Source organism: Heloderma suspectum, chromosome 2, assembly GCF_057233095.1.
Source record: "Heloderma suspectum isolate Gila_16-S chromosome 2, 16-S_ref, whole genome shotgun sequence".
NCBI classification, from domain to species: domain Eukaryota; kingdom Metazoa; phylum Chordata; class Lepidosauria; order Squamata; family Helodermatidae; genus Heloderma; species Heloderma suspectum.
The window spans coordinates 289,020,597-289,046,147 of NC_139459.1; the positions used below are offsets into that span (position 1 = coordinate 289,020,597).

Genomic DNA, 25,551 nt, shown 5'->3' on the forward strand with positions numbered 1-25,551 from the left:
TTCAGGAAGCTGCACTGGGAGGGGAAATTTGATCTGCCAGTAGCATCCATTCCATTGACAGGACACGTTGGATACAATCCATTCTGCTAAGTTTTCACTTCTTTCACTTTGGGGAAACATTACTTATTTCATTTTTAAAGCTGAGATCCCCCCACACACAATATTTGATGCATAAAATTCCAAGTCCCACCTAAAATTGAAAACACCCTGCTAAAATTAGAAAGGAATTGTCACCTTCCAAAAATGGCAGGCAGAACGACACAGGGAAGTAGGATTTACGTTAAAACAAGTTGCCTTAGCAACAAATGCACAGGTGATTGTTTCTTTCATACAAGACTGACAGTCTCAGGATAGGTACATCTTCCATATTACATAAGATCTCTAGCCTCGTATTAATAAGGTAGTTTCTAAACATGAAACACACTGAAGACCATATTGCCTTTTTGTACATACATTAACAGCACAGTCTTACACTTGTCTACTCAGGAGTAAATCCCATTAACTTCAATGGGACTTACCCCCACTTAAGCCATGAAATTAATCACATTTTTTGAACAAATATTCTTCTAAAAATAGGTCAGTGAATTATGCATTTAAGAACACCTTTGGTGTTCAGAAAAACAAAGACCAGATCTCTATTAAATCATGAAAGCATTATAAATGTTTAAAAAGACCAAGTTAAGCAAGTTCTCAAAATATTTAGTGATCTAATGCGAGTAAGATTCCAGATACTGTGCAAAGTCATCCTTTACATAATCATAGAGACTAGGATTTTTGGATATTATTTTTAATACCACGTTCATCTGATAGCAGTGTTTTATTATCCTACATTAGGCTGGAAATTTATTCAATAAAATAGTAAAAAAAACCAACCGATATATACTGCTTCCACTGTGATTATTGCTTTCCGATTTTACATTTTAAATTGTAAATTTTAAAAGTTGCATTCCATTACATTTCAAAATTAACCTTTTCTGGAAAGTAAATAGATATATTATTGAAACAAAATTAGCTGCATTCCATTTCTTGATCACCGACTTCCGGCTCCAAAGGATACAGTTCATCCAATGCAAGTTCTGAAACAGAGTACATGCATTTTATGAGACCAAGACATTTTGAAAAAATAACATACATATGTATTCAAAGTTATTTTAACATGGACAATGTGGAGTCAAATCCCTGTTCATCTATGAAGCCCACTGAGTGGAGCTTGGTAGCTTAATTTACTTTATAAGGTGACTGTGAAGATGAATGGGGGGAAATGTAAAACTTTGTATGCTAACAAGCGCTCCAGAAGTGGTAAGAAAGGAACACATTTCATAAATTAGAAGCACCATGCCCCATTGACCGGACAGCATCACTTTATTTAGGCACTTGATTTTAGCTATAAATTCTCTGTATGTAAGACTATCTCAGAGGCTAATACAAAGGCAAGAAAAACCTCAAAAACTTCCCAACACACTGCACCCAAGACCTTTTCTAAGGCAGCAGCAGATAGGAAGGTTCACAGCTCAATAGTAGAACACATGCTTTGTAAGCAAAAGGTCCCAGGTTCAGTCCCCAGGTAGAGCTGGGGAAAAATCCTGCCCAAAACCCCAGGGAGCTGCTGCCAGTTAGTGGACAGTATTAAGCTACATAGGACCAATGGTGTGACTTGGCATAAAACAGCTTCCTATGTTTATAATCTGGTGTTATGTACAACCTGCGCCCAACAAGACTCTCTGGGGGGGCTTTTGCTAGCCACAGTGAAGTGAGATGGGAACATTTCCTTGCAAGTATACCCAGCTCTGTACCACTTGCTAGGAACACCCGTCAGTAGTAACAAGCAGCATTATAGGGCACAGCTCATAGAGCCATAAGACTGGGCTGTTCATTAGGAAAGATTCTCTCAGCATCAAGTATTTGAAAAAAAAACCCAGCCCCATGGGTTTTTAATTACACCAGGACTGGGATTTTTAAAAAAAGCTGTTACAATGGTAGTGAAGAAAAAAGCAAGAAGGTGCTCCGTGGGAATTTAGGGAGAAATCAGAGGAAGAATCCTAGCTCAAATGGTAGAGTACATGCTTTGCACCACGCTAGTTGGACCAATGCTCTGACTCGGTAGAAAGCAGCTTCATAGGCTCATCGGTATGAATCTGTGAGCCAGTAAAGTGGGATATAAACATACTGAAATATGGTCAAGGTGTGTCAATCAACACAGCTGCAAGTTGCAGAGGCAGTACTACCAGAGGCCCCAGCACATCATGCATTTTGCTTGCACAGATCCTGCATATTCTTACCTTTCTAACAGATTATTGCATGAATGGAAAATGGCAGCACAATGTGTAGAATGCTATTTAAAATATGGTATTAAGATTACTCTAGCAAGTGTAATCTCCATTTACTTTGAAAGCACAGTAGATCAGCATGTAACTAACAGAAAGCCTAACAAATGTACAGTGATCAGTACTTACGTCAGTGAATAATATAACATTAGCAGGGTTAAAGCTGCAAGTCCATGCACACCTAAATGTGGGAATAAGTCCCACTGGATTCAGTACTCAGACGTATGTCTGAGTAAACATGTATAGGACTGAGTTGCAAGCTTACTTTCATGGTATCAGTATTCACAAAGAAACACACATTTCATGCAAGCAGCCTCACCTTCACAGGCTTTCAGATTTTGAACTTTTCTGAGGATTGCTCTGACACCGGGCATGACGTGGTCATATTGATGGAGCACTTCCAGGCAATGTTCATGAAACAGTTTATCCTTTTGAGACAGAATGTGCAAGAGCAAAACAGTGTCCCGTAAGAACTGAACAACTTGCTTTCCATGCACATCAAACAGGTTTCCTTCTACCTTTCTGACTGTCAGCCATTGCCTATGCAACATTATAATAAGAGCCTTCACTACCTGCAGAAGAAAACACAATATAATTCTCACACATATTGGAGGGGGTGAATTTTTTACTACTGTCATTTTATAAATGGTAGTGTTGCAGTACAGAAAAATACAATTCTTATTAAAAGAAGGAATAAAGAGCTCACATGGTATAGCAGGAAATTGTTCCTTGATAGCAAGACTACATGGATGGCTTAATTTTTCAGCTTTATATTTTTACAATATAATTCGCTATGGTCCTAAGTATGTATAATTTGGATCTTAATGAAGTACAAGGATTCTTCATTTTAGTGGCTTACCTCAGAGTTGCACTGGCAATCCATTCCAACAAGAGAAACAGAGAGACTGCAACACTGCACACACTTGGTAAGGAAGCGAACCGTCTAAGATAAAACAAACAAAAAAATGTAGTAGGTGACAAGAAACCAAGGAAAGCAAAAAACCCCAACGCCTTTAAAACTTAAAACTAAGGCCGCAATCCTATGCACACTTACCTGAAAGAAATCCCTAATGAATACAGTGAGGCTTACTGCTAATTAAGTGACCTGATTTGCACGGCGCACGCCAGGTGCGTATGGCCACCGTTTTGAATACGCAGCATTGCACCATGTCGTGCAAATCCAGTCACCGTGTTAAACAATCCTTGCATGACCCTCAATTAGTAGTAGAGTTATACAAGGGTTTTTAACCCTCCAATAACCCACAGTGGCCAGGTTTGCACAAAATAATGTAAACCCCGATCTCCCCTGTCAGAGGGTGCATATTCAAAATGGCATCTGCACATAGCCAGCACACTCCACAGCTCATTGTGGGTTATATAACCCACAATGGCCTGGCTGTGTCATGCAAACTGGCCCAGCGTGCACAGGATCAGGCCTAAAAATCAGCCTGATCCTGCACTCATACAAGAACAGTTCAATGGTACTTAAAAAGCAGTCTCTGAATATACACGCTTTGTTCCAGCAAAGCATGCACAGAACAGCCAGGGCTGCCTCGTGTACTTTTTAAGAAAGCTTCAAACAGCTGAAATCCCACCATGAGGTACAGTTCCTGTGGGAAGATGCTAGTTCATGTTAGAATGATGATACTGCTGTGAACTATTTTTCAATATGAAGTTTATAATATTTTAAGTTTGAATTTTTCTAATATGAAAATAGGGAAGGAAATACTTGATTCTAGCATTTCCTTTTGAATTAGGAGCTAAACAATGTTCCAAACTCTTACTTTAAACCCCTCCCCCCTTTACCTCTTGTTCCAACTGCAGCCAAAGCATCTCAGAGGCTGATTTATCTGGTCGTGATGTGATGTACATATACAGTGCCAAGAGGAGGCAGGTTTCTATAAAAACAATTACATAAAGCATTTCAGTGTTATCAATTAGTAATGTTATTGCAATGCCCTACTGACCACAACAGTTATTTTGAACAGTGTCCTTCGTTGCTTCCCTGGGCACTTCATACAAACAATTAAATAGTGAAACCACATTTCAAATCCACTTCAAAAGGGCCTTCTAAAAAAGGGACAAACAAGAGGGAAAGGGGAACACACATAAAATTCCAGAGGGAATCCCCTAAAAGCAACTTGAAATAATATTTCAGGTGGTTATCTCACACCACCTACTTCATTTGGCTGACCTCTACTCCACCATCCCTGCTCTTCTGCTTCTTCCACTGCACTCAAATTTATCACTCCCTCAGAGAAAAAACTGTGGGCAAAGGAGGAGTTGGGTTGTGCCAGTAAATAGCACGGAACAAAGGCGGCAGTAATCATAGCTCTCTCCATGTTGAGGTGAGAAGGGTCATCACCTCAGCATTTCTGACTTCCACATTCTGTCTCTCTGACAGGAGGACAGAGAGGAAGAAAGATCAGCCAGTCCCCCTGAACTCTGATATGCTTCCTGGCTTGGCAACACAGTAGAGTGCTCTGGCAGCTGGGACTGGGGGCTGCCATCTCAGGAAGAACCTGAGATTGCAGTACACCTGTCATGCAAACTGTCTGATCCGCTTTAAAGAGTTCAAGGGAAATTAGAAAGTGGAATACAAACATGTGCCATGCTGGCTCAGACCAAAGGCCTATCAGTCCTGCAATCTTTTCACACAGTGGCGAACCAGCTGCATGTGGGAAGACCACAAGTAGGACATGAGTGCAACAGCACCCTCCTGCCTGTGTGCCCCAGCAACTGGTGTACATAGGCATACTGGCTCAGATACTGGAAGTAGCATATAACCATCATGACAAGCAGCCTCTGATAGCCTTATCCTCCATGGAGTCCCCTGTTAAAGCCACTCACGTCGGTGGCCCTCCAAAGCAAATTTCAAGACTGCAGAAGTATTGAGACAGATAATGTTGTTCCTCCAGGTTGAAAACTTAACAATAATCTTTTTAAAATACCTGGTTAGCTTACATATCCACTCTAGCCTTAAGAATTAAATGTTCTGCAAAAGCAATAGGACTGCGAAGATGTTATCTGTCTCACCTGAACATGAACAAAACTGAGCAGCCAGTTCCTGATGCTCAGCAACTAAAGTCAACAGCCTCACAGTCAGGTGGACAGCAAACAAGGGAGTTTCAGAAGATATGCAGCGGAGCAGGGTCTGTGTTTGGCTGTTCAACAAGAGCTGAAAACTTTTTAGAAAAATAAAATAAATTAGAATAAAGGCTATGATTTTTGCAAGTAGCTTACTGGTATGGAATGTCCAAAATAATGGTGCAGAGCAATCCTATGCATGTTTGCTCAGAAGCAAGTCCTGTTGCGTTTTATAGAGCTCGCTCTCTTAAGAGAGTAACCTTCCTTTCCCAACAAATACGAGAGTATTGTTAGGAGTCTGAACACGTGAACTTCATAATAGTATAGAATAGAAAATGTTTAGATGCCTACATTTTCGTTCCGTAGGTTTCATTTGCATGCAGGTGTCACACACGTGCGGAATGGCTCTATGATTTGTGCATAAGGCTTGAAATACGTTCACTGCAGCGAAAGACACTTACAAGCAAGAACTGGATACGATCAGATGGAAACATTTCCTGCATAAGCCCCATTGCAAGGAATAGGCAAGAGCACAGATGCTTTTCTGGAGTGTTCAGTGACACACAATCGTCATTTGCTTCCATAATTCCCATGTATTTCAGTAAAGATTGTGCCCCTCATCTCCAATTCTTTGAAGCTGCAACTGCTTAACAAAACTAACATGGGGTGCAATCCTATGCATCCTTAAGACAGAAAAAAGCCCAACAATTCCAAGCATGCCCCAGCCAGCCATGCTTTTTTCTGTGTAAACATGCATGGGATCGCACCCTTAGCTTTTCTGTCACCAACAGGCTCATAATGCTTAGAATGCCTAGTGGAACTGGTGTCATTCTAATGACATCCTTTACCAGTGTAGCCATGATGCTCAGGACAGGAGGGAAATAGTTATTTGGAAATAAAAGTTGTGGCATTACATTCAAGCTGTATTTTACCTTTTTAATAAGTCAACTGTTGACCTTTCAGCTAATTTCACCAAAACTCTGAGGCACTGATTCATGATGCTGTATTTTTGGCACCCTGCTACTGTAGCACATGAAGCCAAGAGCTGCAGCAGCTTCTTAAACAAAGGATGTTGGGATGGCTCAACATTAGCAACTTCTGCTTCTGGCTTGGGCCCCTGAAGATTTGCTCTTCCTGGCTTATTGCAAACAACAGTCTTGTCCTTCTCCAAAATTTCTGTATCCCCCAAGACACAATCTGGTTTCATATTAAAGGAGAGTAGCGTACAAATAACGTCCCAGCTATAAAATACCAAGTAATAAAGAATGCCCAGGGACACAAGTGCAAACTCTTCCAGAGTAGATAAAAAATCATCTGCACTTGACGCAGTACTTGAGGAAGTTCTGGAAGAACAAGCAGATGGGTTTCCAGAAGAAGTGCTCCCTGTCTTCATCATTAATAGGAGGGCTTGGTGGAATGTGCCAATGTGATGTTCCAGGAGAGGAAGAAGGTGTACCGCCCCAGGAATTTTGTAGCGTTTAGGGTGGAATAATCCCCTTGTGCTTTCTTCTGAGCTTTCTTCCAGCGAACCTTCATCCACAGCAATCAAATTCAATCCAGTAAAGGCAAGTTTTTGTGCCACTCTCAATGAAGCCTCTTCTTCTTGAGAGCTTCCAATCTTGTCGCTGAAGCTTCCTGTAGATCTTCTAGATAAACAAGACCAGGAAATCAATACCATGTGCATAAAATCATGCATGTCCTTTGAAACGCTGAACATACATTGTGCTTCAAGTAAATGGTTTCAAAGAGAATCTTCTATCAACAACTTACTCAATATCTTCAACCTATCGCTGTTGCTAAGGCCTGCAAAGAGTAAGGTCCCTTTAATAAAGTTGATCTGGCTTATTTTAATTTGATGTTTCCCCTAGTGCAGATGTTGTCTGTTTTAACATAGGCATCTGGTTGGCTACTGTGGGAAGCAAAATGCTGGACTAAGGAGGCCTGTGGGCTATGCAGCAGGGCCCTTCTTATGTTCTTATGAAAGAAGAAAAGGGTGGGCAGGGAGAAAAAGAACTGAGCTACTTGGGCACCTAACAGCTTATAGCAAGTATCCTGCAGGGAGGATTAGTTCCCTCTAGTAGGGGAGGGGAGTGTGCTGAGAGGTTAAAAAAAATCCTTCCTGCATTATACAGGGATGTTTCATGAGGAAGAACTCCCAACCTGCAACTACATAGCTATAAAATGGTCAGGTTCCAGACTGGAAGTCCTCTCGCTCTATATAGCACTAGATCAGGCACCTCCTCTCTCGACTATCACCACGAGCAGCCATTTCAGCAGGCTCTAACAGAGGAATATGAGAGAGGAAGCAGGACCATTCTACAAGCCCTGCTGAAAGACTACTTACTCTCTTCCTCTTCCCTCCCTATCTCTTTTTTCTTGTGAATCATATCTTTTTAGATTGTAAGCCTGCGGGCAGTGACTCTCTTATTTTATTGACTGAATGTAAGCTGCTCCAGGAGGCTTTTTTGGCTAAGGAGCAGGATAAAACATTTTAAATAAAATGATAAATAAAAGAAATAAATATAGCATAGGAAGGGGAAGACTGGGACGGTGGGGAGATAGAAAAAAAGGTGTCCTTTCCATCTTCTATCTTCCTGAAACTCCAAAATTAAAAGTCTGGAAGAGGTCTGAAAGAGGTTCCCCACCCCTGTCTTAAGGGTGAGGATAAACCACAACATTGTCTTCCAGATCCCACTTGAGTCTTTTCATGCCAATTGTGGAGAACACCAGCATTTTAAAAAAGAGCTTTATTGCATGCTTTGGCGATGGGGCCAGGTTATAAATGGAACTAACCATATTTTCTCTGATTTGTTTCTTGGTATTATTCTAGAGTAAATGTTTTTAGCGTAACTTATTGGTTAAAACATACATATCGAAAGAACTAGATTGCATGACAGGCCCAGGCCGAGCTTCAACCTTACTGCTAAGAAGATAGCAGAGTCCTAGCGATGATCCTGGAACAATAGGCTGCTTCATCAGTGCATTTATCAAAATGGAACCTGCAACAATATATAAATGCAGTGTTCATGACATACATTGCAACAGGAGTGGGAATGTAGGAGACAAAGAAAAGCCACAACATTAACATTTCCTATTTATTCCACGACCGGAAGCAAGGTAGGAGAAAAATGCCACTTAGATATATACATACAGTTGCATGTACACATCCTGACACACACTACCTTCTGTATCTACTTGACATGGAAAGAGAACCAAGTCCAACATTTCTGACTACATTTAAAAAGGCAGTTTGTTGGGAATATCACAACTGGCATTTTGTAAGCACATATGTATTATTGCTTTGGCCTAAATTCCATTTTAAAGCAAACTATACTGTCATTTTGTCTTGCTAATTCTGTAAAGAAAAGAGATGCAGCTCAAAATGGATGCTGAAATAATGTTAAAAGAGGGTGAGAGAGGGCAAACAGTTAGTCTGTATTCAGAAGATGACACAGTTCCCATGCAAAAGAAACGCAGATTCTGACACTGTGACGCCTATTTACCAGAACTTTAGGCCAAAGCAAAAAATGCATCTATGTTTACAAAATGCCAGGTGCGAGACAGAAATGATGACTCATTACAAACAATTATTATCACAGCTAGTATAAGCCTGACCAGCAACAAACCAGTATAAGCACAACCAGCAACAAACTGGAAAAAATAAACAGTTGTCTTTAATATCTATTTTTTGAATAACAGTTACTAATATTTAAAGATGCAGCTGAAGGGATGTTCAAACTCACCAAAATGGTTTGGGCCAGTTAAGGGAGCCCCACATTCAGAATCAGATTAACTCATTCAAAATATTGATTTTTTTAAAATCTGTGGTTTCATCTGTTAAGAAGGAGGGTTTAGTCAAGCAGTCATTTCTCAACAACCATAAAAGATGACCACACTGGAGTACCATCAACAAGCTGTGCGTTTGGTAACTATAACAACCTTGGCCAGATCGGTTTGAAACAGATAAATTAACAGGAATTAATATTAATATTTAATATAGATAGAAACTGTTAAGTCGCAGTCATTAATATTAAACTAAGTCTGTCACTAACCTTTACGGTTAAATTGACAGCTCTTGATTATTTTATTCATAACACTGCTTTGAGATTAACATCCATCTACTAATTTCATTTGTTGGCTATAGCATTACTGCAATTTCCTCATTTAGATTTAGTAAAACACTGCAAAGTACTCTGCTTGCTTTGACCGATAGCTCAGGGGGGTTGGGAAGTGGATGGTTTTCTGGGAAATAGGGACACATTCAGAACTTAGAAGGGAACCCAAGTATCTCTTACGGGGTCTCCACCTCCCAAGTAATTACAATAATATTTTAGGATTCCTATGATCTCAGGCAGGCAGAAGCTAGTAGATCTCTGGGTGATTTGTAGTAGATTGGCAAGGATTTCCAACTCCCAAATGTTTAGCAATAGCAACAACAAATGACTCCTCCCTGCCAAATTATACTGCAGAAGTTAAGGAAGCTTAGAGTAACCAGGAGTGTGGAACGACTGTGAGCTCTGTTCGCTTTGATACCCAAACAAATTCCTGGAATTTGTTCAGTGGGATTCTTGGGGTTCTAGTAAAAAAAACAAAGTAGATCCCACTAGTCTGAAGTCAGCTCACTCCTGCTCTAGGGGAACACATTTTATGTTTCTAATGTAAATTCCAATCCTAACCCTAATAAGTGAATGCAATTATAGGATTTCTTAGTTGGAGTTACCTTGTTTTTGAGCACAGACATAACTCGTTTCTTGCTTTACAGGCTCAGTTTCAAGGTCAGGCATCTTACACTCTGGAAAGAAAGTTCTGTAGTAATCCACACAGCAATATTACATTCTTCTTTTGGCTTTTAGATCTATGTAGAATGCCTTATATCAGGAAACAATAGCACTATTGCTACTATTCAGGTTTTGTGCGTCAACTTAACTTATCAGAGATGCTAACATTTAAATAAGTTTAAAATGTGTCTTCTCGCATTAGAAAATCAGTAGCAACACTTACATTTTCTCTGCAGCCTAGCTGTAGGATAATTAACTTTATTCAGATAGGTTATTCAAAGCCAGCATAAATTGAGTACCTCAGGACTAAGAGAACAGCATTTTAGAACCTGGACCTGGGTTGAATTTGAACCTGGATCCAGATTCTAAAATGGTACCTTCTTACTCTTGATGTACTTCAGTTTATGCTGGCTTTGAATAACCTAGCTAGGTAGATACATAGTTGAAATCTAAGCACTACTGTGGACTGAATGGTATAGTTGTCAAAGTTCAATCAGTTTTGGTTACTGTGCCTTTAATAGCAGTTTGATCTGCAGACATTTATTTATTTTATTTTATTTAAATATTATACTGCCTTTCAAGGCAAAGCCTCCTCAGGGCAGTTTACAAGTTAAAAATTTCAAACAATAAACTATTAAATACAACTAACTAAAACAGCAGCATAAACATTTAAAACAGCAACAGTAAAAACTCTCATTCATTCATTCAAAATTCATTCATTTAAAAGCAGACTGGACCATCCACATCTTCAAGGCCCATTTAGAAACAGCCAGGGAGGGAAACATGCACGCATCCCATGGAAAGGCTGGGGATGGGGCCACCACAGAAAAGCCCCTCTCTCTTGTACCTGCCCACCTAATAGTTCTTACTGGTGGGCACATGAGCAAGGCCTCAATGGCTGATTTTAGGACCCAGGCAGGTTCATACAGTTGCAGGTGGCCCTTTAAATAACCTGGTCCCAAGCCATTTAGTATTTTAAGAGGTGATCACCAGCCATTTAAATTGGACACAGAAATGTACTAGCAACAAGTGCAGCTGTTACAGAATCAACGTTATATGCTCTTATTGCATACAATTTACACCACCCCCTTCATACAACCAGGCTTCAGTTATATGCACCACGTTGGCACATTCTTCCCACATTAGGTCACAGACTGCCATCACCTTTCCATTGGCCAACCTGGCATTCACTAATGGCACCTTAATACCCAAATAAGCCACCAGAGTTATCAATGCTGGGAGATGGGATGAAAGTGCTCACAACTGTCTATGTGTAGACAGAAGGCTGCGATGTGGCAATGTCATTTATCTTTACAGGAGCCACAATGAAAAGGCTGCCTTGAGGTTTTGAGGATTAATAAGAGAAAGATTGCAATGAAGTTTTCATACAATGCTCCATTCCTAAAAATACTGTCTTGGAAGCAAATCTAATTGCTTTTAAGGGAGATTCCTTCCAAGAAAATTTTAATGGGTTCAATCCACCAAGTGCTACTGCCACATTTGGGGGGGGGGGGGGGGGGCCTTGACAAGCTGCCATCCATGGCCCCCTTCTACCTGGGCATCTGGGTAAATATGGTCCCTGCCATAGTTGCAGCTGCCCCGTGTATTTCCCCAAAATGCAACACACCAGATATTCTGGTTCTGCCATGTTTTTTGTGGTGGCAGCCATGGGTTTTTTTTTAAAAAGTCCATAATGTACCCAAACTGGAACTTCCAGTGCATTGCAATTCAAGAAAATACAGATGGCGGCTGCAACCAAAGGATCCAGAGTGAGGGGAATTAGGTAGCAGTGGGCCTCCTGTGGATGTCAGCAGAGGCATAGGTCCCAGCATTTGCCCAACCATGCCACATGGTGGTGCCAGGTCTGCCTACCACTGCACATCTTTCATCCATTCTTGTACATCCTGCATGGGAACCCAGTCATTAAAACTCCAGCAATATTTGTGTTTGCCCAAGTGAGCCACCAGTATCAGTACATCATTGCTGCAAGCCATACAACGGTCAAATATAATTACCCAAAAATGTACTTACCCTTATTAATCCAAGGAGCTTGGATGTGCAACTGTGTTGTGGAGCAGGATGCTTTAGGTGATATTTCGGAGCCAAAAGAATCTTTTGTGGGATAACTTTTTTTTTCATTCTGAGGACATCCGTCAACTTTTACAATGCTAGGAGGACTCTTCTTCGGACTAAACAATTAAATAAAATGTTTGAATTAACTGCATAGAAGTATTTCACTTCAAAGCTTTCTTCATAGCTTACACCACAAAAATACTGAATGAGCTTAAATTGCAACCTTAGAAGGTTAATATAGCAGAATAAGTGGAAGTGGACTACAGTATACATTAGTTCATCCTCCAGCTACATGAGTAGCAACTTGCAAAATTCAAAAGCTATTCATTAAGAACATTTTGCAAATTAAAAGGTAATCTTCTCTGAAGAGTTATGCTGGGGGTTACATGTGCGTCTGCACTATAGTTTGCAAGAGGAAACAGTACTGCGACTCATTATATTCAGCCACAAAAAGGATGGATGCTCACATTCTTGGCTGCCCAACTGCCTGAAACACAGTGGACTGACTGATTTGCTCTTCTTACTTTATACCTGATATATGAAACTGAAGGAGTAACAGGTTTAACTCTTTCACAGCTCAAAAGCTTTGTTCTCAGCTCATTCATTTCGGCATCCCTGAACTGTAGCTCAGACTGCAGTGACTGTAACTGAAAGAATAAATTGATATTAAAAACTCGATGAAACACAAAAAAATTAAACCAACACTCAACATTATAAAACAACAAATTCATTCTTCTTTGCTTGATTTTACTGCTCATATTATTGTTCATGTTTTCCTCCCAGTTAGATCCAAATCAGTGCGCTAACAGATTATAGTTATGCCAGTCAAACAACAAATGGTCGGATACTTGCATGCTATGCCGCTTTGAGAGAAAATGTACAATAAAGTGGACCACCAGTACACTCAGGCAAATAGGATACAGGCAGAAGAAACATTAAAAACTCAAACTTTTTAGCAGAATATTTTGTTGTACTTCAGAAAAACAATGGGAGTTCAGAAACAGAGACTGAGTAGCACTAAGCTTACTGTGAGGAGAAAAAAATTGTAAACTATTAATTCCAACTTGGAAATGCTGAGTGCTTGTTTAACAGCTGAATACTAAGACTTGCTTTGCGAGAACGCGTGTGCTTGGGAGAAGATGGCGTGCCAACAGCCGTGCTAGTGAGACTGACATTGCGTTTGCTTTACACTAGCATCACAAGCAGGAACCATACAGCAGATTTCTACACTTAAACTATTTAACCTTTACTCTTAAATGTTATTACTAGTTCTTTAGTTGTGTGCTATGAAGTGTAGGTTAGATGAAATGTACTTTCTTTTTTTAAAAAAAGATGTTGCTTTTATATAAACATAAAAATAGTTAAAGGAACAGAAAAAAGAATAAATGTCAGTATGCTACATACATAAACAGACCATTAGGAAGAATTTTCAGTTGATACCTGACAAGTAACACTGAATTTACCAAATTCCTTAATATTTTTTTTTTAAGAGGAAAAAGATGATCTCTGAACTATGCTTTTGTCTTTTCAACATATGGCTAAAGCACCAAAGAAAAAGAAAAAAAAGAGGTAGATCAAAAAGAAGTTTTAAAACAAAGGACATTTAAACCCTAGAGGTTTTGATGCCGATTTTAATTTTCATTTATTAAATAGTACCTTTCTGGAGAACTCCTTTTCTTTTTCACTTAAAATTTGTGCTTTCTCCTCTTCCAGTAGCATGTATGATTTTTGCTGTTCCTCCATAGTGGATTTCATCTGCTGCATTGAAACCCGTAGAATTTTGATTTCTCCATTTTTAATGAGGATTTCATCCTTTGTTTCCTGCAGCTGCAAATTCACAACATAATTCAAGCATAAAGAAAAGTATTTTACAGGCTTTTTTTGCATGTCCCTCACAGTAACCCTGTTATTCCCATTACTACTACTGTTAGGCTGCAATCCTAACAGTAAGTCCCATTGAATTCAATCGGGCTTAGTTCTGAGTAGACATGTATGGAGTTGTCCTCTTAAGAACATGAAAAGAAGCCTATTTAGTCCAGCATTCTGCTCCCACAGTGGCTAATCATATGCCTATGGGAAGCCCACAAGCCAGCTATGAGCACAATAGCTCATATCTCTCAGCTCCCAATAGCTGAGAGAGCTTCAGCAATGGGGAGATATAGAAATGTAGATGATGATGATAATAATAATAACAGCAGCACCCTCCTACGCATGTTCCCCAGAACTGGTATGGGTAGGCATGTTACCACTATGCATATAGCTGCCATGACTAGTAGCTAGGGTTGATAAAAATCAATGATTTTTAAATATATATATTAAAACTTGGATTTTTAAAACTTAAATCGGATTGTTTTTATTTAAATCGGATTTCAACGTTTTCTTAAAACAGTAACAAAAGACCCTGTCCAAGATATCATCATGAATACTAATTATACAACTTCTAATTATATTCTATGAATATGTTAACAGCAGTTTACAGAGATGGGAGATAACCTGATCAGTCCTATTGTGCACTGCGGATGGTATACAGACGTGCATGCGTGCACACACACGCGCTCTCTCTCTCTCTCTCTCGGCCTTGCCTCTCTCTAAGTGCAATGATTGAGAAGGTCAATGAACACAGAATTTGGGGAGATGGAGTAGATCTGAACAAAGAGGAGGAGTCTGGATATAAATGCAAGGGACAGGGGAGGGGAATAGAAGGTGAAACCCAAAGTGAACAGAACATATTCATGTAGTCCTGACTCCTGAGGAAACTTCTGCTGCATGTATCCTCCACTGTGTACCTATCTTCTCATGAAACCTACATCTCTGAATATGTATTAAGGTTATATTAAACAATAACATACTTCTACTAAAAATGACCCCTTCATGGATCACTGCCTTGTTGTGGCGAAGGGGCTTGCGTAACTCAGTGAAGCCATAAGCTATGCCGTGCAGGGCCACCCAAGACACACAGGTCATGCCAGAGAGTTCTGACAAAATGTGGTCCACTGGAGAAGGAAATGGCAACCCACTCCAGTATTCTTGCCAAGAAAACCCCATGGAATGTATCACAAGGCTAAAAGATATGATGCCGGAAGATGAGCCCCTCAGGTCGGAAGGTGTCCAATATATTACTGGGGAAGAGCAGAGGGTATTTCCAGTAGCGCCAGAAAGAGTGAAGCGGCTGGGCCAAAGCCGAAAGGACACTCAGCTGTGGATGTATCCGGTGGTGAAAAGAAAGTCTGATGCTGTAAAGAATAATATTGTTTAGGAACCTGGAATGTAAGATCAATGAATCAAGGTAAACTGGAGGTGGTCAAACATGAGATGGCAAGACTGAACATCGACATCTTGGGAATCAGCGAACTCAAATGGACAGGCATGGGCGAATTTAATTCAGGTGACCATCGTATCTACTACTGTGGGCAAGAATCCCTTAGAAGAAATGGAGTAGCACTCATAGTTAACAAAAGGGTGGGAAAAGCAGTACTGGGGAACAATCTTAAAAACGACAGAATGATCTCAGTACGAATCCAAGGCAAACCATTCAACATCACAGTAATTCAAGTCTATGCCCCAACCACTGATGCCGAAGAAGCTGAGGTTGATGGGTTCTATGAAGACCTACAACACCTTCTAGAACTAACACCAAAAAAAGATGTCCTCTTCATCATAGGGGATTGGAATGCTAAAGTAGGAAGTCAAGAAATCACCGGGATAACAGGCAGGCATGGCCTTGGTGTACAAAATGAAGCAGGACAAAGGCTCATAGAGTTTTGCCAAGAGAACACGCTGATCATAGCAAACACTCTTTTCCAACAGCACAAGAGATGACTCTACACATGGACATCACCAGATGGTCAATATCGAAATCAGATTGATTACGTCCTTTGCAGTCAAAGATGGAGAAGCTCTATACAGTCAGTCAAAACAACACCTGGAGCTGACTGTGGCTCAGATCATGAGCTGCTTCTTGCAAAATTTCAGCTTAAATTGAAGAACGTAGGGAAAACCACTAAACCATTCAGGTATGACCTAAATCATATCCCTGATGAATATACAGTGGAGATGAGGAATATATTTAAGGGATTAGACCTGATAGACAGAGTGCCTGAGGAACTATGGACAGAGGTCCGTAACATTGTTCAGGAGGCAGCAACGAAATCCATCCCAAAGAAAAAGAAATGCAAGAAAGCAAAGTGGCTGTCTGATGAGGCTTTACAAGTAGCTCACGAAAGAAGGGAAGCGAAGAGCAAGGGAGAAACGGGAAGATATACCCAACTGAATGCAGAGTTCCAGAGAAGAGCAAGGAGAGACAAGAAGGCCTTCTTAAATGAACAATGCAAAGAAATCGAGGAAAACAACAGAATGGGAAAGACTAGAGATCTCTTCAAGAAAATCGGAGATCTCAAGGGAACGTTTTGTGCAAAGATGGGCATGATAAAGGACAAAGAAGGCAGGGACCTAACAGAAGCAGATGAGATTAAGAAGAGGTGGCAAGAATACACGGAAGAACTATACAGGAAAGATCTGAATGTCCCTGATAGCCAGGAGAGTGCGGTCACTGAACTTGAGCCGGACATCCTCGAGGGTGAAGTCAAGTGGGCCTTAGAAAGCATTAGTAACAACAAAGCTAGCGGAGGTGACAGTATTCCAGCTGAGCTATTTAAAATCCTAAAAGATGATGCTGTTAAAGTGCTGCACTCAATATGCCAACAAATTTGGAACACTCAACAATGGCCGCAAGACTGGAAAAGGTCACTTTACATTCCAATTCCAAAGAAGGGCAACGCCAAAGAGTGTTCAAACTACCGCACAATTGCGCTCATTTCACATGCCAGCAAGGTGATGCTCAAAATCCTACAAGCTAGGCTTCAGCAGTATGTGAACCGAGAACTACCGGAAGTACAAGCTGGGTTTCAAAGAGGCAGAGGAACTAGAGATCAAATCGCCAACGTTCGCTGCATCATGGAGAAAGCAAGAGAATTCCAGAAAAGCGTCTATTTCTGCTTCATTGACTATGCTAAAGCCTTTGATTGTGTAGATCACAACAAACTGTGGCAAATTCTTAAAGTGATGGGAGTACCAGACCACCTTACCTGTCTCCTGAGAAACCTGTACGAGGGTCAAGAAGCAACAGTAAGAACCAGACATGGAACAACCGAGTGGTTCAACATTGGGAAAGGAGTACGGCAAGGCTGCATATTGTCACCCTGCTTATTTAACTTATATGCAGAGTACATCATGAGAAACGCCGGGTTGGATGAATCACAGTTCGGAATTAAGATTGCCGGGAGAATTATCAACAACCTCCGATATGCAGACGATACCACCCTAATGGCAGAAAGCGAAGAGGATCTCAAGAGCCTCTTGTTGAGGGTGAAAGAGGAGAGTGCAAAAGCTGGTTTGAAACTCAACATTAAAAAAACGAAGATCATGGCATCTGGCCCCATCACTTCCTGGCATATAGAAGGGGAAGAAATGGAAGCAGTGACAGATTTTACTTTCTTGGGCTCCAAAATCACCGCAGACGGTGACTGTAGCCATGAAATTAAAAGACGCTTGCTCCTTGGGAGGAAAGCTATGGCAAACCTAGACAGCATAGTAAGAAGCAGGGACATCACCTTGCCGACAAAGGTCCATCTAATCAGACCTATGGTATTCCCAGTAGTAATATATGGCTGTGAGAACTGGACTATAACGAAGGCTGAGCGCTGAAGAATTGATGCTTTCGAACTGTGGTGCTGGAGAAGACTCTTACGAGTCCCCTGGACTGCAAGGAGGTCAAATCAATCCATCCTAAAGGAAATCAACCCTGAGTGCTCATTGGAGGGACAGATACTGAAGCTGAAGCTCAAACATTTTGGCCACCTAATGCGAAGAGAAAACTCACCGGAAAAGACCCTGATGCTGGGAAAGATTGAAGGCAAAAGGAGAAGGGGACGACAGAGGATGAGATGGCTAGATAGCATCACCGATGCAATGAATATGAACTTGAGCACACTCCGGGAGAGAGCGCAGGACAGGAAGGCCTGGCGTGCTATGGTCCATGGGGTCATGAAGAGTCGGACACGACTGAACAACAACAACTAAAAATGATGATTAAATAGAATCTTCCTCACTAGCGATTTAAACCATTAAAATCGAGTCCTTCAGAGAAGCGATTTAATCATGATTTAAATTAATTTGATTTAAATCAAATCAACCTTGCTAGTAGCTTTGATAGTTTTATCTTCCATGAATTTGTCTAAATCCCCTTAAAAACTAGTACTGAGAAGCTCAGTCGTAATGGCTTGTATACACATTGTTTGTTGGGATGTTGTCTAATGTGTGTAATGTGTATCTTGTTCTGGGAAAGACTGCATGAGCAGGGGGCCCAGAGCATCCAGGAGTAAAAGGATCCTAATGGTAGCACCCTAAGCTACCTGCTTTTATTAGAATGGAAGTTCATGATCTGTATTTCCTCTAGCTCCTTGCGTTAAAAGGAGCTGCCTTTCTGCAGTATGCAAAGCATGGGAACTTCAAATAAGTGAAAATGCAGCCAAGCACTGCACACTCTTGAGTACAGAGGATGTGCAAGAGCAGAACATTCTGCTCTGAGTCTGAACTAGTAAAGAGAAAATGGTTTGAGAAGGGGGGAGAGAACAAGCATTGAGAAATTCCAATGCTAGAGAACAGAATGGGGGCGAGAACCCATAAGAGGTGGAAGAAAGAGAAGCAGATACTGACAATTTTCAGAAAGGAAACTGGGTGTAGCATGAAGATGCTTAAGCCTTCCCTTACCTGTTTTTCCCTTGCAATCCTCTTCCTCAAACCAAGTGGGGGAGGGGAAGCATCCAGTGGGAAAAAGCATGTGCTTACGCTTGCAAAGGGAAGTTTTCAAAGAAAAATCTGTAGAAGAGTTTAGTGGAACCCTCCTGTATGCCGTTTCTCCCTCTGCATTTTGCACCCTCCACCACTTTGCAGCAGAGAAGTGATGGCCAGGTTTCCTAGACCTGTCAATCATGCACTTTGGCTCTCAGGACACAGATGATGCAGAAGGAAAAGCACCAGAATAGCGGGGAAAGAGGAGGGGGGAAACAGTGGACAATTTTGAACTGAGTTTGAGCACTGGGTTTAGAACAGGGCAATAGCTTACATTTATGCACACTATTCGATTCCAAGACTTACACCTCAATCCTATCTACATTTGTTTCCAAGCAAGTCCCGCTAATTTCCATTGAGGGTCCTCTGACATGATCAGATGTGATTCATTTGTATTCATCATGGTTTTCTGCATTGTTTCCAATGAGTCATGATGGTTTAAGGAACAGAGCTCAAGAAGTAGATCAAGTAGTTTACCACATCACTGTCACTAGCCTCTCAGTGTTTTTGAGCCCACTGCCTGCCTTCCAAAGCCAGATTAATACATTTTTGTGAACCGTTACAGAGGAACAGCACATAGCTGAAGTCACTCTGCCCCCACCCTGACAAAAAGTCAGCCACCTACCATCCATATTTACTGATTTCACACAGCATGTACAAACAGCACAACTATTTTAAGTATTAAAAGATAGTTTTTTTCCCCCCTGGTAGAGGCCTTTTGCCAGGAGATCCAAGTCTTGGGTGAAGAACTTCGCAACTGGCACATGCCAAAGGGTACAGCTGCATTCAGTTCAAAAGCTCTTTCAAAACAACAAGAACAAACCTTTTTCTTAGCTTCCTCATATTGCGATTGAAGTGCTTCAAGTTTAAATTTGTCTTTAGATGGGGTTTCTTCTGTGCTGCTTCCTGTTGTCAGAAAGAAACTTGTGAAATGTGATGAATGCTTTTGTGAACTGAAGGTACAAATTAACCATCCAGCCCTATGAAGACCCAGTTCCCTTCATGAAAAAGAATTGACACAGGCCATTTCTCCCTTTGGCATAAGTGCGCAGGCAGGCAGGCACTTCAGTGCCCCAGGCCAGCACCAGAAACGGGAGGCACATGTGCAATTCTCATACTTCCATCCAGATCTCCCTCTCCCCCGATGCAAGTTAGTTGAGCTCAGGCCCAATGCACTGCAACACATTCCTGCAAAGTAGGAGGTGATAGTGGGGAGAAAAGGATCCTACTAATCCCAATGTCAGTTCCTACAGAAGGACTGGATACCCTTCATTCATACAGTGACCTAGTTTGCATGTCATGTCCAGCCACCCTAGAACAGACCATAGGTTATGCGAGGGTTGTTTAATCCTCACACAGCCTGGGCCACTTGGGAACACACAACACAATGAGCAAGTGTAACAGCCAGTCAGGGCTTCCATATTCAAAATGGCAGCTGGCATGCACCACAATGCCCCAAGGGTTAATTAACCTACGGCAGCTTGTTGTGATGTGCGAACTGGCCAAGTATCTAAAAAGAATGCTGCACATTCCAACCCAAAATACAATGGACACTTAATTTTCCTGTCCTTAGAAAAGCTTTAAAGTCTTTAAAGCCCAAAGTCCATTTCAAAGATGTAATTAACTATTTTGCACTCTTTCAATCCAAATGTTAAATCAAGCTATCTGAAAGCAATACTCTATAGCTGCAATCCTGTTCACTGTTGCATGCACTTATGTCTCACTGGTTTCAGTGCAACTTAAGTGTGTGCAACTGAGACAAGGACTGCAACCTAACTTTCTACAAACAGCAACAGCTGGGGCTCATCTACATCATACTGCACTTCAGAGGCATCCCAAGTGCCTTGGAAGGCCGGTACAGGTGCAGGAGTAATTCCCCTCCAAGTTTTTGAGGGCCCTTGAGCAAGACACCTTCAATGGGCTCCTTCCCTCAGGCAGTCTACCTGCTCACTGCTACTGTTACCTGTTCCTTTTGCTCTCATCCTCTTCCTCATAATTGCTACCACTTGCCTGCTTGACAGGCACAGAGCCAGTCAGCAAGTAGGCAGTGCCATCTACTGCTCCTCTTCCTCACCACCAGTGATGTCTGGGCCAGAGTGAAAGGCAGGTGAATGAGCAGGGTGCAATGATGGAGTAACAGGTCCAGTGGACTCCTGCTGAGATGTGGGCCCACAGCAGGTGCCCAACCATGCCTACCCTTGACAGTGGCCCTGCCCCTCCTGTCTGAACTCCATACTTGGAAGGAAGAGGAGGGCTCATCCCTATCTCATGGTGCTCCTGAGGCACTCCAAGCTGAGGGAGAGGACAAGGCCAGGGACAAGACCCCACTCCTACAGATATTTTGGCCTACAACTCCCATCATCCCTCACCATTCACTATACTGGCTAAGGCTGATGGAGTTGTAGGACACACAAGAACAAGAGAGAAATGATTCTCAAAGTGCCTGAAATATTTATTCTGCCCAACTAATTTCAGGAGTATAATTCCATCTTTGGGAGCTTTCACTTGTCTCCCCACAAATATATAGCAATTCTGCTCCGTTGTCTGCTGAAATTAACTACCACTGGGATGTGTGTGTTAAAATTTTTAACTGTATTATCCAAACATGGGGAGGGTGGGGGAAGAGAAGGGGAATAGAATACTTAAACTCGTTTACCGAAAGATAAAAACAGATTTGTTCCAGTTTTTTTCTGTATGCTTATGTATGAAGACGCAAACCACCGCTTCCTAATGATCCACATGACAACCTGCATTTAGACTGCACATACCAAATGGGCCTGTAGATTTTGTCTCAGCTCTGTGGGCAATATTCCATTGTTTAATATGATCAGGCGCTCTGAAGATGCTGTTTGGGACAGAAGACAGCCCTGTATTTTGTCCTGTTCTCAATGCGTTTGTTTTTAAGGAAACATTTTGGGTCAATGCCTGGGAAGCAATAATATCGATTTCCTCCAAGTCATCTGCTGTAAAATCATCATCCTCAAAAGGATCTTCCATTTCTTTACATTCAATTGCAGCAAGGCTTTTGTAACGCTTGTTTGGTGGGAAGCCATCTCCGTGGTTTCCAACATTACTTCGGCTTATAGCTCTCTGGAGAGATGAAGGTGAAGCAGTAACTTTTGCCTGATCCACATCGTATAGTATGGAGCTGTTTCTCTTTTTATTCCCAAAGAAATTGTTCACGGACATTCTGCGAGCAATTACCCTGGAAAATTAAAAAATAATAAAATAGTTTAAAGTTGAGGCACCATGCTCTTCACAAAGTGCCAAAATGCAAAGGGCATGAGAAATCAGCAACAATGGCCACTATTCAGACTAGCCTGGAATATATCAGCTTCTCTCTCACTCACAGAATCATAGAATAGTAGGGTTGGAAGGGGCCTACAAGGCCATCGAGTCCAACCCCCTGCTCAATGCAGGAATCCAAGTCAGAGCATGCCTGACAGATGGCTGTCCAGCCTCGTCTTGAATGCCTCCAGTGTGGGAGAGCCCACAACCTCCCTAGGTCATAGGTTCCATTGTTGTATTGCTCTAACCGTCAGGACGTTTTTCCTGATGTTCAGCCGGAATCTGGCTTCCTGTAACTTGAGCCCATTATTCCGTGTCCTGCATTCTGGGATGGTCAAGAAGAGATCCTTGCCTTCCTCTCTGTGACAACCTGTCAAGTACTTGAACAGTGCCTTCATATCTTACCTCAGTCTTCTTTTCTCAAGGCTAAACATGACCAGTTCTTTCAGTCTCTCCTCATAGGGCTTTGTTTCCAGTCCCCTGATCATCTTCATTGCCCTCAGCACTTCTTTCCTAGAACAGGCCTCTTACAGCCCAATTATATGCATGTTTACCTGGAAATAAATCCCAGTGTATTCTATGGGCCTTATTCACAGCTAAATACAATAAGACTGCAGCCTTAAGGTTGTATCCAATGTTAGTCTAACTTAAGTACCATTCGTTTTAGTGAGTCTACTCTAAGTAGGACTAACATTGGATACAACCTTTAGCTAACTTATTTGTGAACTGAGCAAATCATTGGACCTACAAACACAGCTAATTAGAATTCTGGGACTTAAACAAAACTGGCATCACTATTAAAATTTTAAACAGGTTTAAATTCTAACAACAACTCATATGTGGATCAAACTATCTACTGATTTTACCAATCTCATACTTTTATGAGTTGATTATTTTACAATTTCTTGAATTTGGAAAGAACATAAACAGGCATTTAATTTTAAAATCACAATACTTGTGATGGAACTGACAGGCATTCTCAGCTTTATTTTTAGAATATTTAGCCTTTTGCAATGCAGGGGAAAGCTTGAAGGCTGAACTGAGATACAAGCTTCTGAAAACAATAATCCCTGAAATGGTGAACTGGAACCCATCAATTTGAATTAGAGGGGCCTATATGAGGAATGCTATGGCAAACCTAGACAGCATAGTAAGAAGCAGAGACATCACCTTGCCGACAAAGGTCCGTCTAATCAAAGCTATGGTTTTCCCAGTAGTAATGTATGGCTGTGAGAGCTGGACTGTAAGGAAGGCTGAGCACCAAAGAATTGATGCTTTCGAACTGTGGTGCTGGAGAAGACTCTTACGAGTCCCCTGGACTGCAAGGAGGTCAAATCAGTCCATCCTAAACAAAATCAACCCTGACTGCTCATTGGAAGGACAGATACTGAAGCTGAAGCTCAAATATTTTGGCCACCTAATGCGAAGAGAAAACTCTCTGGAAAAGACCAGGGCAAAAGGAGAAGGGGACGACAGAGGATGAGATGGCTAGATAGCATCACCAATGCAATGAATATGAACTTGAGCACACTCCGGGAGAGAGCGCAGGACAGGAAGGCCTGGCGTGCTATGGTCCATGGGGTCACGAAGAGTCGGACACGACTGAACAACAACAACAACATGTGGGGTGCAAACAGAAAAATACTAACTACTTGGGAACTTTATAACCCAGCCTTCCCCAGTTTGGTGGCCTCCAGATGTTTTTGGATTACAACTCCCTGCGTTCCTGGCCATTCTGGCTGGGGATTATGGAACTGAAATCCGACACATCTAGAGCACCAGGTCGGGGGAGGCTGGGCATGATGGGGGTGGTAGTCCAACACATCTGGAGAGCATCCGATTGGGGAAAGCTGTACCAGTGGCATGAATTTTCATGTCACTAGTACAGCAACAGCCTGTTTAATCAGGTGCCATGCTAGACAACAGACAGTGGCATTCGGAGCCATGTCTCACATGGACAAATAATGCATGGGCTTTAGCCTTGCAGCTACCAGTCCAGTCCTTTATTCCAGGGGCAGTACACACACTGTATATATTATGTTTCAGTGTCACCTTATTAACTCAATTTTTGGGTCACCATGCCCTCCCACCCATATGCATATTTCCCCAACTCTTTGACCCACTCATGCATCTGATAATGTAGTAGGCTTTTACCTACAAAATCTTCAGTCACAATACAGTAGCTAGTAGAACAACATACCTCTCTCTTTTTGCTATAACACATGCATACAGCTGCTCTTCTGCAATCTGTCATGACACAAACGTGTCATCTAATTTAAACAAAGGGTAGTATCCAATGTTAGTCCTATGTAGAGTAGACCCATTGAAATGAACTGGACTTACGCTAGTCATAACTTAAGTCCCATTCATTTCAATGGGTCTACTCTGTGCAGGACTAACATTGGATACCATCCAGAGTCTCATGGCACTTTTAAGACTAACACATTTATTAGGGCATAAGCCAGCCTTTCCCAACCTGGTACCCTCCAGATGTACTGGACTACAACTCCTGGCATCCCCCACTGGGAGTGGTAGTCCAACACATCTGGGGCGCACCAGGATTGGGAAAGGCTGGCATAAGCTTTCCTGGACCCTGCATCTGCTGAAGTGGACAGGGTTTTATCAAACTTTCTCAGCAACGTTACCTGCGCCTCCTCCACCGTGGAAAAGAAGGAAAGCCAGGCGAAACCTCCCCTCCGGACCAAGACGAGGAGCGGTTATTGTCACGTCCCCTGATCCGGCGCTGCTGCTGCTGCAGCCTGGGAAACCACCCTCACTTGCTAACCGGCCTCCTGTCGCCGCCCCGCATCACCAGCGCTTCTGCAATGTCAACGGCGCCCTGCCAGGGGAGTGGACTAGCCGAGCACCCCGGAAGGCCGCGCCAAGAGGAGCTAAGCGCCTGCCGAGCATAGCGCCCGCAGCCGCTTCCCCCCAAACAGCGCGCGGAACAGCGGTCCCGTCCCCAAACTGTCCCAACCAATCGGTGGCCGCCTCTCTATCGATGACGGGAACGTCCGGCCAGCTCTATGGCGGAAGAACGTAAAGCTCAATAGGAAGAAGTTAAGTGCAGGGCGTAAGGCCTTCAGCAATTGGCCGATAGGGATGTTTTCCTATCGCTGTCGTTGTGTGGGAGCGCTGGGGATTATCCAGAG

The 25,551-nt window shown here is 42.0% G+C and overlaps 1 protein-coding gene across 4 annotated transcripts; it reads right to left on the minus strand.

Moving 5' to 3' along the window:
- Nucleotides 1-292: 292 nt before the first annotated feature.
- On the minus strand, nucleotides 293-25,351 carry ATRIP (ATR interacting protein). Of its 4 annotated transcripts, none has more exons than XM_084839823.1 (14): nucleotides 25,045-25,351; nucleotides 21,880-22,316; nucleotides 19,935-20,017; nucleotides 13,919-14,089; nucleotides 12,794-12,909; nucleotides 12,221-12,378; nucleotides 10,132-10,203; nucleotides 8,281-8,410; nucleotides 6,344-7,057; nucleotides 5,361-5,509; nucleotides 4,131-4,222; nucleotides 3,184-3,267; nucleotides 2,644-2,896; nucleotides 293-1,076 (listed from the first exon to the last, which is right to left on the minus strand). In XM_084839823.1, exons 2-14 carry the CDS (start codon nucleotides 22,298-22,300, stop codon nucleotides 1,009-1,011), a joined length of 2,511 nt encoding a protein of 836 aa, XP_084695949.1. In that variant the 5' UTR covers nucleotides 22,301-22,316; nucleotides 25,045-25,351; the 3' UTR covers nucleotides 293-1,008. The 4 variants fall into 4 exon arrangements, with proteins under 4 accessions (XP_084695949.1, XP_084695951.1, XP_084695950.1 ...); XM_084839825.1 differs by having other exon boundaries at nucleotides 21,768-22,316; XM_084839824.1 differs by having other exon boundaries at nucleotides 439-1,076; nucleotides 2,644-2,752.
- Between the last annotated feature and the right edge of the window lie 200 nt (nucleotides 25,352-25,551).

Excerpts from the sequence above, each read along its gene's own strand:
- ATRIP (XM_084839823.1), bottom strand. The coding sequence starts at position 22,300 with ATGTCCGTGAACAATTTCTTTGGGAATAAAAAGAGAAACAGCTCCATA. Across the intron at positions 20,018-21,879 it reads AAAATCTACAGGCCCATTTG|GAAGCAGCACAGAAGAAACC; the intron begins GTATGTGCAGTC and ends TTCTGACAACAG. Across the intron at positions 12,910-13,918 it reads AAAAGGAGTTCTCCAGAAAG|TTACAGTCACTGCAGTCTGA; the intron begins GTACTATTTAAT and ends TTATTCTTTCAG.